This window comes from Podarcis liolepis (genome assembly GCF_965112155.1).
Source record: "Podarcis liolepis genome assembly, chromosome: 13".
Taxonomy (NCBI): Eukaryota; Metazoa; Chordata; class Lepidosauria; order Squamata; family Lacertidae; genus Podarcis; species Podarcis liolepis.
Genome location: NC_139573.1, coordinates 44831369 through 44843503, shown reverse-complemented (window position 1 = coordinate 44843503; position 12135 = coordinate 44831369). Strand labels below are relative to the sequence as shown.

Here is a 12135-nt window from a genome sequence, read left to right as displayed (position 1 = left end):
TAGCTGTACCCAGGGCTGGATTTAGGTTTAAGTTTAGATTTAGGTTTAGATTTAGGGCAGGATTTCAGGGCTAATAGCTGAACCCAGGGCTGGATTTAGGTTTAAGTTTAGGTTTAGATTTAGGGCAGGATTTCAGGGCTAATAGCTGTACCCAGGGCCGGATTTAGGTTTAAGTTTAGGTTTAGATTTGGGGCAGGATTTCAGGGCTAATAGCTGTACCCAGGGCCGGATTTAGGTTTAAGTTTAGGTTTAGATTTGGGGCAGGATTTCAGGGCTAATAGCTGTACCCAGGGCCGGATTTAGGTTTAAGTTTAGGTTTAGATTTAGGGCAGGATTTCAGGGCTAATAGCTGTACCCAGGGCCGGATTTAGGTTTAAGTTTAGGTTTAGATTTAGGGCAGGATTTCAGGGCTAATAGCTGTACCCAGGGCTGGATTTAGGTTTAAGTTTAGATTTAGGTTTAGATTTAGGGCAGGATTTCAGGGCTAATAGCTGAACCCAGGGCTGGATTTAGGTTTAAGTTTAGGTTTAGATTTAGGGCAGGATTTCAGGGCTAATAGCTGTACCCAGGGCCGGATTTAGGTTTAAGTTTAGGTTTAGATTTGGGGCAGGATTTCAGGGCTAATAGCTGTACCCAGGGCCGGATTTAGGTTTAAGTTTAGGTTTAGATTTGGGGCAGGATTTCAGGGCTAATAGCTGTACCCAGGGCCGGATTTAGGTTTAAGTTTAGGTTTAGATTTAGGGCAGGATTTCAGGGCTAATAGCTGTACCCAGGGCCGGATTTAGGTTTAAGTTTAGGTTTAGATTTGGGGCAGGATTTCAGGGCTAATAGCTGTACCCAGGGCTGGATTTAGGTTTAAGTTTAGATTTAGGTTTAGATTTAGGGCAGGATTTCAGGGCTAATAGCTGTACCCAGGGCCGGATTTAGGTTTAAGTTTAGGATTAGATTGAGGTTTAGATTTAGGGCAGGATTTCAGGGCTAATAGCTGTACCCAGGGCTGGAACTAGGTTTAGGTTTAGATTTAGATTTAGGTTTAGATTTAGAGAAGGATTTCAGGGTTAATAGCTGTACCCAGGGCCGGATTTAGGTTTGATGAGACTCTAAGCTCTTGAAGATAATGGGGCCCTTTATATGTCCAGCTGTTGTTTGTCAACAACAAATTGTCACTATTTTTTGTGTTGAATGTATGCTATATGGTAATTTATGGACAGACACAACACAAAACACTGTTGCTGTATGTAGGTTTTATTTGTTTTTTTTATCTTATATTTTGGAAATGCATGTCCAGTTTCCCCCCCTTTTGGGGGGGGCCAAGAGAGTGGGACCCTAAGCTATAGCTTGTCTAGCTTATATGTAAATCTGGCACTGGCTGTACCATTCTCCCAACAATCTGTATAACCTTCTGGGTTATACAGCATTTTGTGCCATCAAATTCCATATGACAAGCACGTGCTGTGTGAGAAATGTCTTGTTTTGGATGGCACAACTGCAGGAACGGTAATGTCTGAGTGAATTTAGGAAACTTCTTTGTTGTTACTGCTTTGATTCCTTTTTTCGTTTCCAGAGATTTCACTTTTCTCACACTTCTTAGGGCTTTCCCCCCTTGGGGGGGAAAAAACCACAGCTCTTTAGTGCTCATTTGGAACAAATAGCCATTCGGGTTTTCTCCAGATGGATGTTTGCTCCAGTTTAGAGCTAAAGAGCTCCCTAGAAAGGAAGAGGGCAAGGGGAAAAGCAGAAAACTGCTGGCCTAGAAACATGTCTAGAAACCATGGGGCAAACAGAAGTGTGGAAAAACCCTTAGCTGGCAGTGTGTGTGTCACACAGAATCCCTCGTTGTTGTTGTTTAGTCGTTTAGTCATGTCCGACTCTTCGTGACCCCCTGGACCAGAGCACGCCAGGCACTCCTGCCTTCCACTGCCTCCTGCAGTTTGGTCAGACTCATGTTCGTAGCTTCAAGAACACTGTCCAACCATCTCGTCTTCTGTCGTCCCCTTCTCCTTGTGCCCTCCATCTTTCACAACATCAGGGTCTTTTCCAGGGAGTCTTCTCTTCTCATGAGGTAGCAAAAGTATTGGAGCCTCAGCTTCACAACCTGTCTGTCCAGTGAGCACTCGGGGCTGATTTCCTTAAGAATGGATACGTTTGATCTTCTTGCAGTCCATGGGACTCTCAAGAGTCTCCTCCAGCACCATAATTCAAAAGCATCAATTCTTTGGCGATCAGCCTTCTTTATGGTCCAGCTCTCACTTCCATACATCACTACTGGGAAAACCATGGCTTTAACTATACAGAATCCCTCAGAGGGACCCTAACTGATTCCTGCACCAGTCTATCACATGCCACATTACTTGGCCATATCTCTAATTCCCACAGGTCCACATCCTTAATTTTAAACTCTATTAGTATACTGCATTGCATTTGCTATACTTAAGAACTAATCTCATGTAGACATTCTCAGTGCCGCAGGAAGAAAAGAGGCTCAGGAATATGACTCCACGAGGGAGGTTTGTTTCTTCCCTGGATCTCCCTTGAGAACAGCGATGTTCTTTTGGCAAAATGATCTCTGTAACCTTGCTAAAATGAAGCCCTATTCTACTCTAATTTACTCGAGTAAGTCAACTTTCAGTTCACCGTTTCAAACACTGTGTGTGAAAGAAATAGGAAACTTTGTTTAGTGGTTCCCACAACATTATGGTGTTTCCCTGGTGTGTTTTAATGAAGTATTATTATGCCTAACTGATATTTATAGTTTCCTTACATCATTTAACTCTCCCCCCCCCCCTTTCAGGAAAGGAAACACAGGTATGGCAATTGGAAGCAAGTGTATTGTTCTTGAGAAACTTTCCCTGAGAACTTTCCAGTTGAAGACCGCGGAAAAGTAATGAGTCAGTGTTTAATTTGCTGTTTACAATTTTGCTTGTTTACGGTTTTCCAAAAGTAGATTAAGCAATATACCCTTAAGTATATGCTATTATGGATGAATGAAGCATAATTGCATATAATACGTATTTATTAATTCCTACCTCTAATCTACAATGTAATTTATTCCAAACAACAAATGCCCAGAGTTGTTCACCCACTATCCAGAAACAAGAGATCATGTCCCCACAATTCTATTACTTCCTCACTCTTGAGAGATAGGAGGAACATACTGTGGAAAGAATTGATGGAGCCTCAAAAACTGGAAAACTTTACTGGAAGTTGATATAGTAGGAGGCATTAGGGAAAAAAGGCAAAGGACCCCTGGATGGTTAAGTCCAGTCAAAGGCAACTATGGGGTTGTGGTGCTCATCTCGCTTTCAGGCCAAGGGAGCCGGCGTTTGTCCACAGAGTTTTCCAGGTCATGTGGCCAGCAGGACTAAACCGCTTCTGGCGCAATGGGACACTGTGACGGAAACCAAAGCACACGGAAATGCCATTTACCTTCCCACCGCAGTGATACCCATTTATCTACTTGCACTGGTGTGCTTTTGAACTGCTAGGTTGGCAGGAGCTGGGACAGAGGAACGGGAGCTCACCCCGTCGCAGGGGATTCGAACAGCCAACTTTCCGATCGGCAAGCCCAAGAGTCCCGGTGGTTTAGACCACAGCGCCACCCGCGTCAGTAGGAGGCATAGAACTAATTTGAGACATGTCTCCCTAAAAAATAAAACTAGATTTGAGGCGACACCAGTATTGGGAGCCGTTTAAAGATTTCCATCATATATGCAACACACATACATGCATGCAGTGGAGATTTAAAATCAGGGTTTTTCTTCTCTGAGATGGGCTGCCTTGCAAGCTGACAAGCCCCCTCTGCCCCCCACTTCCCTCTACAGTACCTGCAGACCATTGGAACCACAATTGGTCTCCTCTGCTCAATCCACCAGAGCCTGTCTCTGTATTAACTCTCTGAGGGTTTGAGAGCCATTGGTTACCCTCACTTGCTTTAGCTGGCTGGTCAAAGCCTTTCCTGGGGTGTGGCTGCTGCTACATGCTGATGGCTTTTACAGACCCTCCAAGTGTCCCTATTTTCCAGGCAAATCCCTAATTTGGAGAAGCCGTCTCGGTTTCTGATTTGATCCCACAATGCCCCACTTTTCCTTAGGATGTCTCTATTTTCATTGGAGAGATGTTGGAGGGTATGGAGTTATCCAACCCCCGAGCTGTCTGAAGACAATCCTGTATAGGGAAGGTGGCTTTTTTAAGTTTAATGTTTTATTGTGTTTTTATATATGTTGGAAGCTGCCCAGAGTGGCTGGGGCAACCCAATCAGATGGGTAGGGTATAAATAGTAAAATTATCATTATGGAATGGGACATCCCTATTCTCACTGGAGAAATGTTGGAGGGCCTGCTTCTAGAAGCCACAGGCGACCATTACAAGACATTTGTACTGACAGTAAACACAGAACGACAGTAATATATTGAAGCATTGAATGCGCCTTGTTTTCATCAAGGTAAACCACATTCTTTGTTATTTTAATTCCAGTAAAACCAAACCAAATACAAACAGCCAACAAGAGTACAAGTCCCTGCTCTCTGAGGACAAAGGGCAGCAGGGAGGGAGGGAGGCAAGGAGTCAACTCACTGCTCTGTTAGTGGGGAGGACATTCACTGTGTTCACCTCAGCTATGGTAGGATAGATGCTTGGTGGCCCAGCAGAAAAAGGATAAAACCCACATGGAGGGAGGGAAAACCACAAACCAGTGGGCCGGTCCCTTTCCCCGGAAGCAGCATTTCTTCTAAACAAGCAGAAAGACAGCTCAGATAGGTGTGGAGTCCCCTTGTCACACTGGCTACCAATTCTACAGGAAGGTAGTGAGAGACTGCTGACCAAGGCATGTCAGAGCACTGCCGGAGCCAGTCTTCCTGAGCAAGGCGATGGTGCAGGGAATGGATGGGGGCAAGACAGAGGGGGAGGTCAGCGCCCTCACTTCAATCCACCTCCTCCTTGCGTGAGGCATCCTCGTCTCCTTCCAGAGGGGGAATATCTTCAGAGACAGCGGCACTAGGCTCTTCAGCAGCAACCTCATCTTTCTCAATCCCGAGCCCCAGCTTGATCATCCTATAGATACGGTTGGAGTGAGTCTGTGGATCCTCCTTAGAAGCCAGAGGAAAGCAGTGCTGTCTCCAAGAGCAGCACCACAAGGTCCTGGACGGCCTTGTCGTTCTTGTCTGCCTCGGCCTTCTGACGCAGTGTCTCTACAATGGGGTGGTCAGGACTGATCTCCAGGTGCTTCTTGGCCATCATGTAGCCCGTGGTGGAGTTGTCTTGCAAGGCCTGGGCCTTCATGTTGGCAGTCCAGCCATAGGTGCTGGTGACAATACAGCAGGGCGAGGAGACCAGCTTGTTTGAGACCGTCACCTTTTCAACTTTCGTCTCCAGGATTTCCTTCATGAATTTGCAAAGGTTCTCAAACTTGGCTTTGCTCTCCTCCATCTTCTTCTTCTCCTCATCCTCTGGCAGCTCCAGCCCTTCTTTGGTGACGGACACCAAGGTCTTGCCATCAAATTCCTTCAGCTGCTGGACGCTATACTCATCAAGGGGCTCTGTCATGTACACCACCTCAAAACCACGTTTCCTCACACGCTCCATAAAGGCAGAGTTAGCTACCTGCTCCTTCCTCTCACCTGTGATGTAAGAGATGCTTTTCTGGTTTTCCTTCATACAGGACACATATTCGGAGAGGGAATTCATCTCGGTGCTGGAGTGGGAAGCGTGATACCGCAACAGTTCTGACAGGCGTTTCCTGTTGGTAGAGTCCTCATGGATCCCCAGCTTGAGATTTTTGGAGAAGGCCTCGTAGAACTTCTTGTAGTTTTCTTTGTCTTCCGCCAGCTCTGCAAAAAGCTCCAGGCATTTCTTGACGATGTTCTTGCGAATCACTCTGAGAATCTTGCTTTGCTGCAGCATCTCACGGGAGATGTTCAGGGGCCGATCCTTGGAGTCCACTACACCCCGGATGAAGTTCAGGTACACTGGGATGAGTTCATCACAGCTGTCCATAATGAGACGCGCCTCACATAGAGCTTGATGTTGTTCTTTTTCTTCTTGTTCTCAAAGAGGTCAATGGGGCCCGGCGTGGGATGAAGAGAAGCGCCCGGAATTCCAACTGCCCCTCCACAGAGAAGTGCTTAACAGCCAGATGGTCTTCTCAATCGTTAGTCAAGCTCTTGTAGAACTCGCCATACTCCTCCAGAGTGATGTCATCAGGGTTTCGGGTCCAGATGGGCTTGGTCTTGTTCAGTTCCTCCTGGTCGATGTACTTTTCCTTGTTCTTCTTGGTCTTCTTCTTGCTCTTGCCACCTTCCTCCTCTTCATCTGAGCCCACATCTTCAATCTTGGGCTTCTCCTCCTCATCCTTGGGGGCTGCCTCTTCATCCTCCTTCTCCACTTTTTCCTCTTCTGCCTCATTGTCCCTGATTTCCTTCTCACGCTCCTTCTCCAGATAGAGGGCGATAGGGTAGCCTTGATGCAACGTTCCTCCAGGTATTCAGTCTGATCTTCCTTCAGGTGCAAGATCACTTTGGTACCACGGCCAATGGGTTTGCCATGGTCAGTTTTGACAGTGAAGGAGCCGCCTGCAGATGACACCCAGGCATACTGTTCATCATCGTTGTGCTTGGTGGTAACCACAATCTTCTCAGCCACAAGGTAAGCAGAGTAAAAGCCCACACCGAACTGTCCAATCATGGAGATGTCTGCACCAGCCTGCAAGGCTTCCATGAAGGCTTTGGTGCCAGACTTCGCAATGGTGCCCAGATTGTTGATAAGGTCTGCCTTTGTCATGCCAATACCACCAATGTCCACCAAGGTGAGGGTGCGATCATGGGGATTGGGAATGATATCTATCTTCAGCTCTTTCCAGCTTTGAGGGATCTGTCAGACTCTCATAGCAGATCTTGTCCAGTGCATCAGAGGCGTTGGAAATGATCTCCCGCATAAAGATTTCCTTGTTGGAGTAAAAGGTGTTGATTATCAGGGACATAAGCTGTGCAATCTCTGCCTGGAAGGTGTGTATCAAAACAACTGCTGTACAACTACTGTTTATATGGTTTCCTTGAACCCACAGGGAAACAGGTAAGAAACATTTTCATGAACAGAAGGATGGAGGATGTGCGCATTATACGAAACTAAGTTTGTGTTCTACCAAAAGATGAGGATCTCCCATTCCTTCACTCTCTGCCGGGTCGTTCAGAATATCCTCAAAACCAATGCAGTCACAGTTGCCTTTCCAGATATCCAGGGACAAGTTCGCACTAGGAAGGAAGATGCTGGAGCAGCTTCACTGCTTGGAATCCCATCTGCAGCTTCAGTGGTGCATGCAGCCCCGGAATATTTCTCAGAGTAGACAAATTCATCTTATCTTGATTTACAACAACAACAAAATTATCCGGTGTGTCCAAAGGATGAACAGGGAAAAGTTCGCTCTTCACATTTGTAAAGCCTCTATTTATCACATCACAGCTTTCAAATGCTTCAGCAGCTGACAAATCAGAAACCGGAATACAGTCCTTCAGCTGAGATCCAAATGCTCTGGAATTCGCCTCAACCTGTGTTTTTGTATAAAAAAAAGAAGGGGGGAAAGGACAGTGGTCAAGGACAATGGGAGCTGTAGTGAAGCAACCCCTGTAGGAAGGCCCCCAGCCTTCTCCCTACCCCATGCAAAGGTGTTCTCCCCGCCCCATGCAAAGGTTCCCTTCCTCTTACCTGGTCTTTTGGGGGGAGGCTTGGGCAGCAGCCACAGCGGTGCACGATCGAGATCCTGCAAGAAAGAAGGGATCTTTGAAGCACTGCTTCTTGGGCTCGAATCCTGTTGGCTGCTTTCGCAGTGACATCTGGGTGGCCCCTGGGAGAAGAGGAGGCTGGACCAGATGGGCCCTTGGCCTGATCCTGCAGGCCCTCCTCGTGTGTGTCCTAGGGCCCCCCTCCTCCCCCCTGTCCCATTACCTCAGGGGCGAGAGGCCGTCGTCTGGGCTCCAGTCCCTCCCGGAGGAATGCGGCGGTTCCACGGCTGAACTTCTCCCTCGCTGCAAAGGAAACGGAGACATCATCAGGCGCCTGTCTCCCAGCCACGCTAGTCCCAGTCTGGGGCAGGAGGGTGGGGGACCTGGGAAGGGGCATTTCCTCCTACCTGATCTTATTAGGGCTCCCCACTTCTCCACCGTACGGGCATCCGACCGGCCTAGCACAGAAGCAACAGCCAAAGTCTCCTCCCTCACCTGAGAAGCTGTCTTAATGGGAGGAAACTTTGGCTGCTGCTTCTGTGCCAAACCGGGCCGGGATGGAGCCATGCCCGTACGGAGGGGGGGCAGTGGGGACGCACCGCGAGGGACGACAGCCGGGAACCGCCGGGATGTTCGGTTCTTCATTCCGGGAGCCGGCGCTGGAGCCTCATCCCTGGAGGCGTGGCCCTGTGGAGGAAGAAGGACATCACATGAGAATGGAAGCCACAGGTGGGGAGAGTGTTTCTAGGACTCCCAAAACATCTTCCACAAAGATCCCTTCATTCCCTCTGCCCTCGTACCTGATGTTCGCCACGCCTCTCCAGGGATTTGGCCAGAACAAAATACGTGTTGGGGAAAGGCTCCCACACTGCAAAGAAAAAAGAAACATGAGCAGGCGCCTGGCTCCCTGCCATGCTAGCCCCAGTCTGGGGCATGAGGGTGGGGGACAAGGGAAGGAAGCATTCCTAGAATATGGGGCACTCAGTTGGCATTTCCACTTACCTGAGCTGGGAGCCTTTCCCCCTTTGTTCTGGCCGGCCTCTCGCCTACGGAAGAAACAAGCTCAGTTAGTATGATTGGGGGAGACAGGGAGAAATCTGGGATTGATCTCCACCAGAGCCAGATTATTCAATGGACAGAGTAGGCCTATGGGCCAGGCAACAACGGATCAGAATAAGTACTGTTTGTTTTGCCTATTAATTATGGTTGGTTGCTAAAATCAAAAACGTATCAGGATATGGTTTGCAAGGAGCCCAGGGATATTTTGACTGCCTAGGGGTCTCCACAGGTTTTAATCTGTAACTGTGCCCAACCAAGGGCCAACTTTGGGCTCTCAAATGTCAAGGGCGCCCTGTAGGCAGAGCCGTAGCTGGGTGATCTTGCGCCCCTGGAGAACTGTCCAGATCGCGCCCCCTAGCCACGGTCAAATGAGCTCTTCTTTCTGCCTCTCCTCCAACCCTCCACCCATTCAATTCACCCTCTATCAAAAACCTTTTCTTATGAGGCAATAGCCCAGTGTGAGCACACCGGCCGTGCCATCCTCAGACTGCCCCACCCCTGCCACAGAAGGGCACAGCATACCTGCAGATGTTGGTTTGGGACGTGGCACCGCTGGGCTGCTGCTTGGCCGGAGCCCTGACCGGCGCTTCCAAACCACGGCCCTGCAAAGGAAGAAGGACATTTTACTCTCCTGCCAAAGGCATCCACTCTAGGGGACAGGGGTCCCGTGGGCCCTCCCCAAAGACTTTCTTCTGGGGCAGATCACCCTCCATATTGTCTCTCCCCCCAGCCACATCAGGGGACGGCCAGCCAGCAGAGGGACATAGGGGGGCAGGTGGGAGGGTGAAGGCCGCTCCCTGCAAGGCCCTTTCCACCTGGCCTGGGGTGCGAGGCCCAGACCCACCAGCCAGCCCCACTGAAGAGGCTCCTCCTGAGGCCGGAGGAACATCGCCCAGCTAGTGTTTTATTGATTTATTGATTTATTATGCTGTAAACCGCTTTGAGATTTTTATTAAAAATATAAAGCAGTATAGAAATATAAATAAATAAATATGTGGGAAACGGATTCCCCAAGGAATTAACATACCACAATGTCCAGGGATATTTGTTTCTGTTTCTTCCTTCCTGCCTGAGAACCTGTGAGACAGAAAGGAAAATAAAAGCAGAGGAAGTTACCAGCCAGTAATTGACAACAGAAAATATCCTGCCCACAGCCAGCCCTGGCTGGGCTCCAAACTCCGACCATCTCCTTCCAGCCAGATGCACTGACCCCTTGCAATTCTGCCTGGGCTGGAGAAAGGGGAGAGAGAAACGTTTTGCTCTCTGTCCCTCAGGACATGGATATGAGAGCCACACCATGCAGCCCTGTCAATATCTCAAGGGCCGTCACAAGGAAGAAGAAGGAAGCTTGTTTTCTCCTGCTCCAGAAGCCCTCAGGACCTGAAGCCATGGCTTCAAGCTACAAGAAAGGAGATTCCAACTCAACTTCAGGAGGAACTTTCTGACAGCAAGAGCTGTTTGACAGTGGGGAGAAATCCCTCAGTGGGCAGCAGACTCTCCTTCCTTGGAGGTTTTTCAGCAGAGGTGGGATGGCCATCTGCCATGGATGCTTTAACTGAGATTCCTGCGTTGCAGGGGATTGGTCTAGATGACCCTCGGGGTCCCTCCCAATTCTACAATTCTATAATCCTATGGGGTTCCAGGTTCTCACCTTTGCGAAACTCAGCCATAGTGGAGTACACAGCAGTGGAGCAGAGTCAGGTTTGGAAAGCAGTACAGCAGACTTGAAAGCAACTCTCCTTCCTTGAGAGTCTGAATGTTGGTGGGGAGGCGGTTGAGAGTTGGTTGAGAGTGGTGGGTTCTAGAAGGGGGGGGGAGGGAAGGGACGGCTTCTGATTGGCTGCAGGAGCTTCCTGCACTTAGAAGGAAGCCTTGTCGGACGTTCAGCTTCCAAAGAATGTTCCCAAGCCAGACACTCACTTATAATTATTTTATTTATTGAGTTTATATTTCACCCTTTCTCCCGAAGGAGGCCAGAATGACACGGGATGTGGGTCTATTCTTGGCAGTTTCCTGTAGCTATGACACAGCTGAGGCACAACTGGGAACATTGTTTGAATAAAAACCAGTGACTTACAAGTGCCAAAACTTACCTGCTTCTTTAGATGTGTGTCAGCAATGCAGACTGTAGTGGCTAGATTTCTGATTCTGTTTGATTTCTGCTAGATTCTGGCTTCCTCACACGTAAATGTGGCAGACACAACTAAAGAACAAATACTGTTGCTTCCATCATGCCTACTTGGACCCATCAACCCTTACATCCATGCCCTATTTTGCATGCTTAAACAGTGGCGTAGCGTGGGTTGTCAGCACCCGGGGCAAGGCAAGTAATTTGCGCCCCCTAACCCGTGGATTTGCGCCCCCTAACCCTAACCCCCAGATGTTGCGCCCGGTGTGGCCGGCCCCCCCTGCACCCCCCACGCTACGCCACTGTGCTTAAATAATTCTATAAATACAGACAACAACAACAACTGTGGGGCTGTGAAAAATTTACTCTCTGTGTTTTGCTCCTTTATTGTTAGTTATTCCCCTCGCAGAAGAAGAAGAGGGTGGGGCTCTTTGTCTCCCTGCCCACCCCTTTCCCCACAGAAGCAGCCTTCCGCTTTCCTTTCACTTGGCTGAATCAGGCCCCACAGGTTTAATCAGATGTGCACCCAAGGGCCAATTCTGACTATCTGTACTATCTGCACCCAGTTTACTGCACTGTCCTCTAAGGAGGCCTTTCCCATCCACTGTCCTCTTTTCCAAAGAGCGTTGTTGGTAGCGATGGCCTTGGCTATCCATGCCAATGAGCCTTTGATAGTATGTCCACCACTTAGGAGTCCCAACGGAAGCAGAGCAGAAGGGGGGCTGCTGCCGCTATGGAGTTCGTGGCAGGGCTTAGGCTCTTAACTCTTCCTTTAGCATCATAGGATTGTAGAGGGACCACAAGGACAATCCATCCGCCTGCAATGCAGGAATCTTTCAACCAAAGTGGGGCTTCAACCCACAACCCTGAGGTTAAGAGTCAGGCTCTATTGACTGAGTCATGATTGGTGGTCAGCCTTAAATCTCGGCCTCTCTGGCAGTGAGGAGCATTGCACCCCTTTGCCACATTTGGGGGTGTTTTAGGAAGAAGCCGGAGGCCACCACTGTATACTCTCCCATATTACATGTTTAAGGTTACATGTGATTTTTATCATCCCCATTCTATAAATCAGAGCTTCCTAATCTTAAACACAATATATGCAGAATAAGGTCTTGGGGCTTACTTGCATATAAAAAGATTTTTATTTTATTTTATAAAATGATATTTATTAAAAGTTTAAAGATTACAGAAAAAAGGAAAACAAAAAAAAATTAACAGAACATACATTACAATACA

The 12135-nt window shown here is 48.3% G+C and overlaps 1 protein-coding gene and 1 pseudogene across 2 annotated transcripts; both read right to left on the bottom strand.

The window, feature by feature from the left end:
* Positions 1 to 4441: 4441 nt before the first annotated feature.
* Positions 4442 to 7078, bottom strand: LOC310691705 (heat shock protein HSP 90-beta-like; annotated as a pseudogene). Its single transcript has one exon. The product of its transcript is annotated as a heat shock protein HSP 90-beta-like (transcript).
* LOC310690668 (uncharacterized protein) lies at positions 6863 to 10484 on the bottom strand. The gene is given in 9 exon segments (XM_083470097.1): positions 6863 to 7259; positions 7261 to 7538; positions 7696 to 7750; positions 7936 to 8399; positions 8513 to 8580; positions 8715 to 8758; positions 9294 to 9373; positions 9799 to 9848; positions 10423 to 10484. Coding segments are annotated over 9 exon segments (1209 nt in total). The 5' UTR covers positions 10442 to 10484; the 3' UTR covers positions 6863 to 7108.
* Positions 10485 to 12135: the final 1651 nt, after the last annotated feature.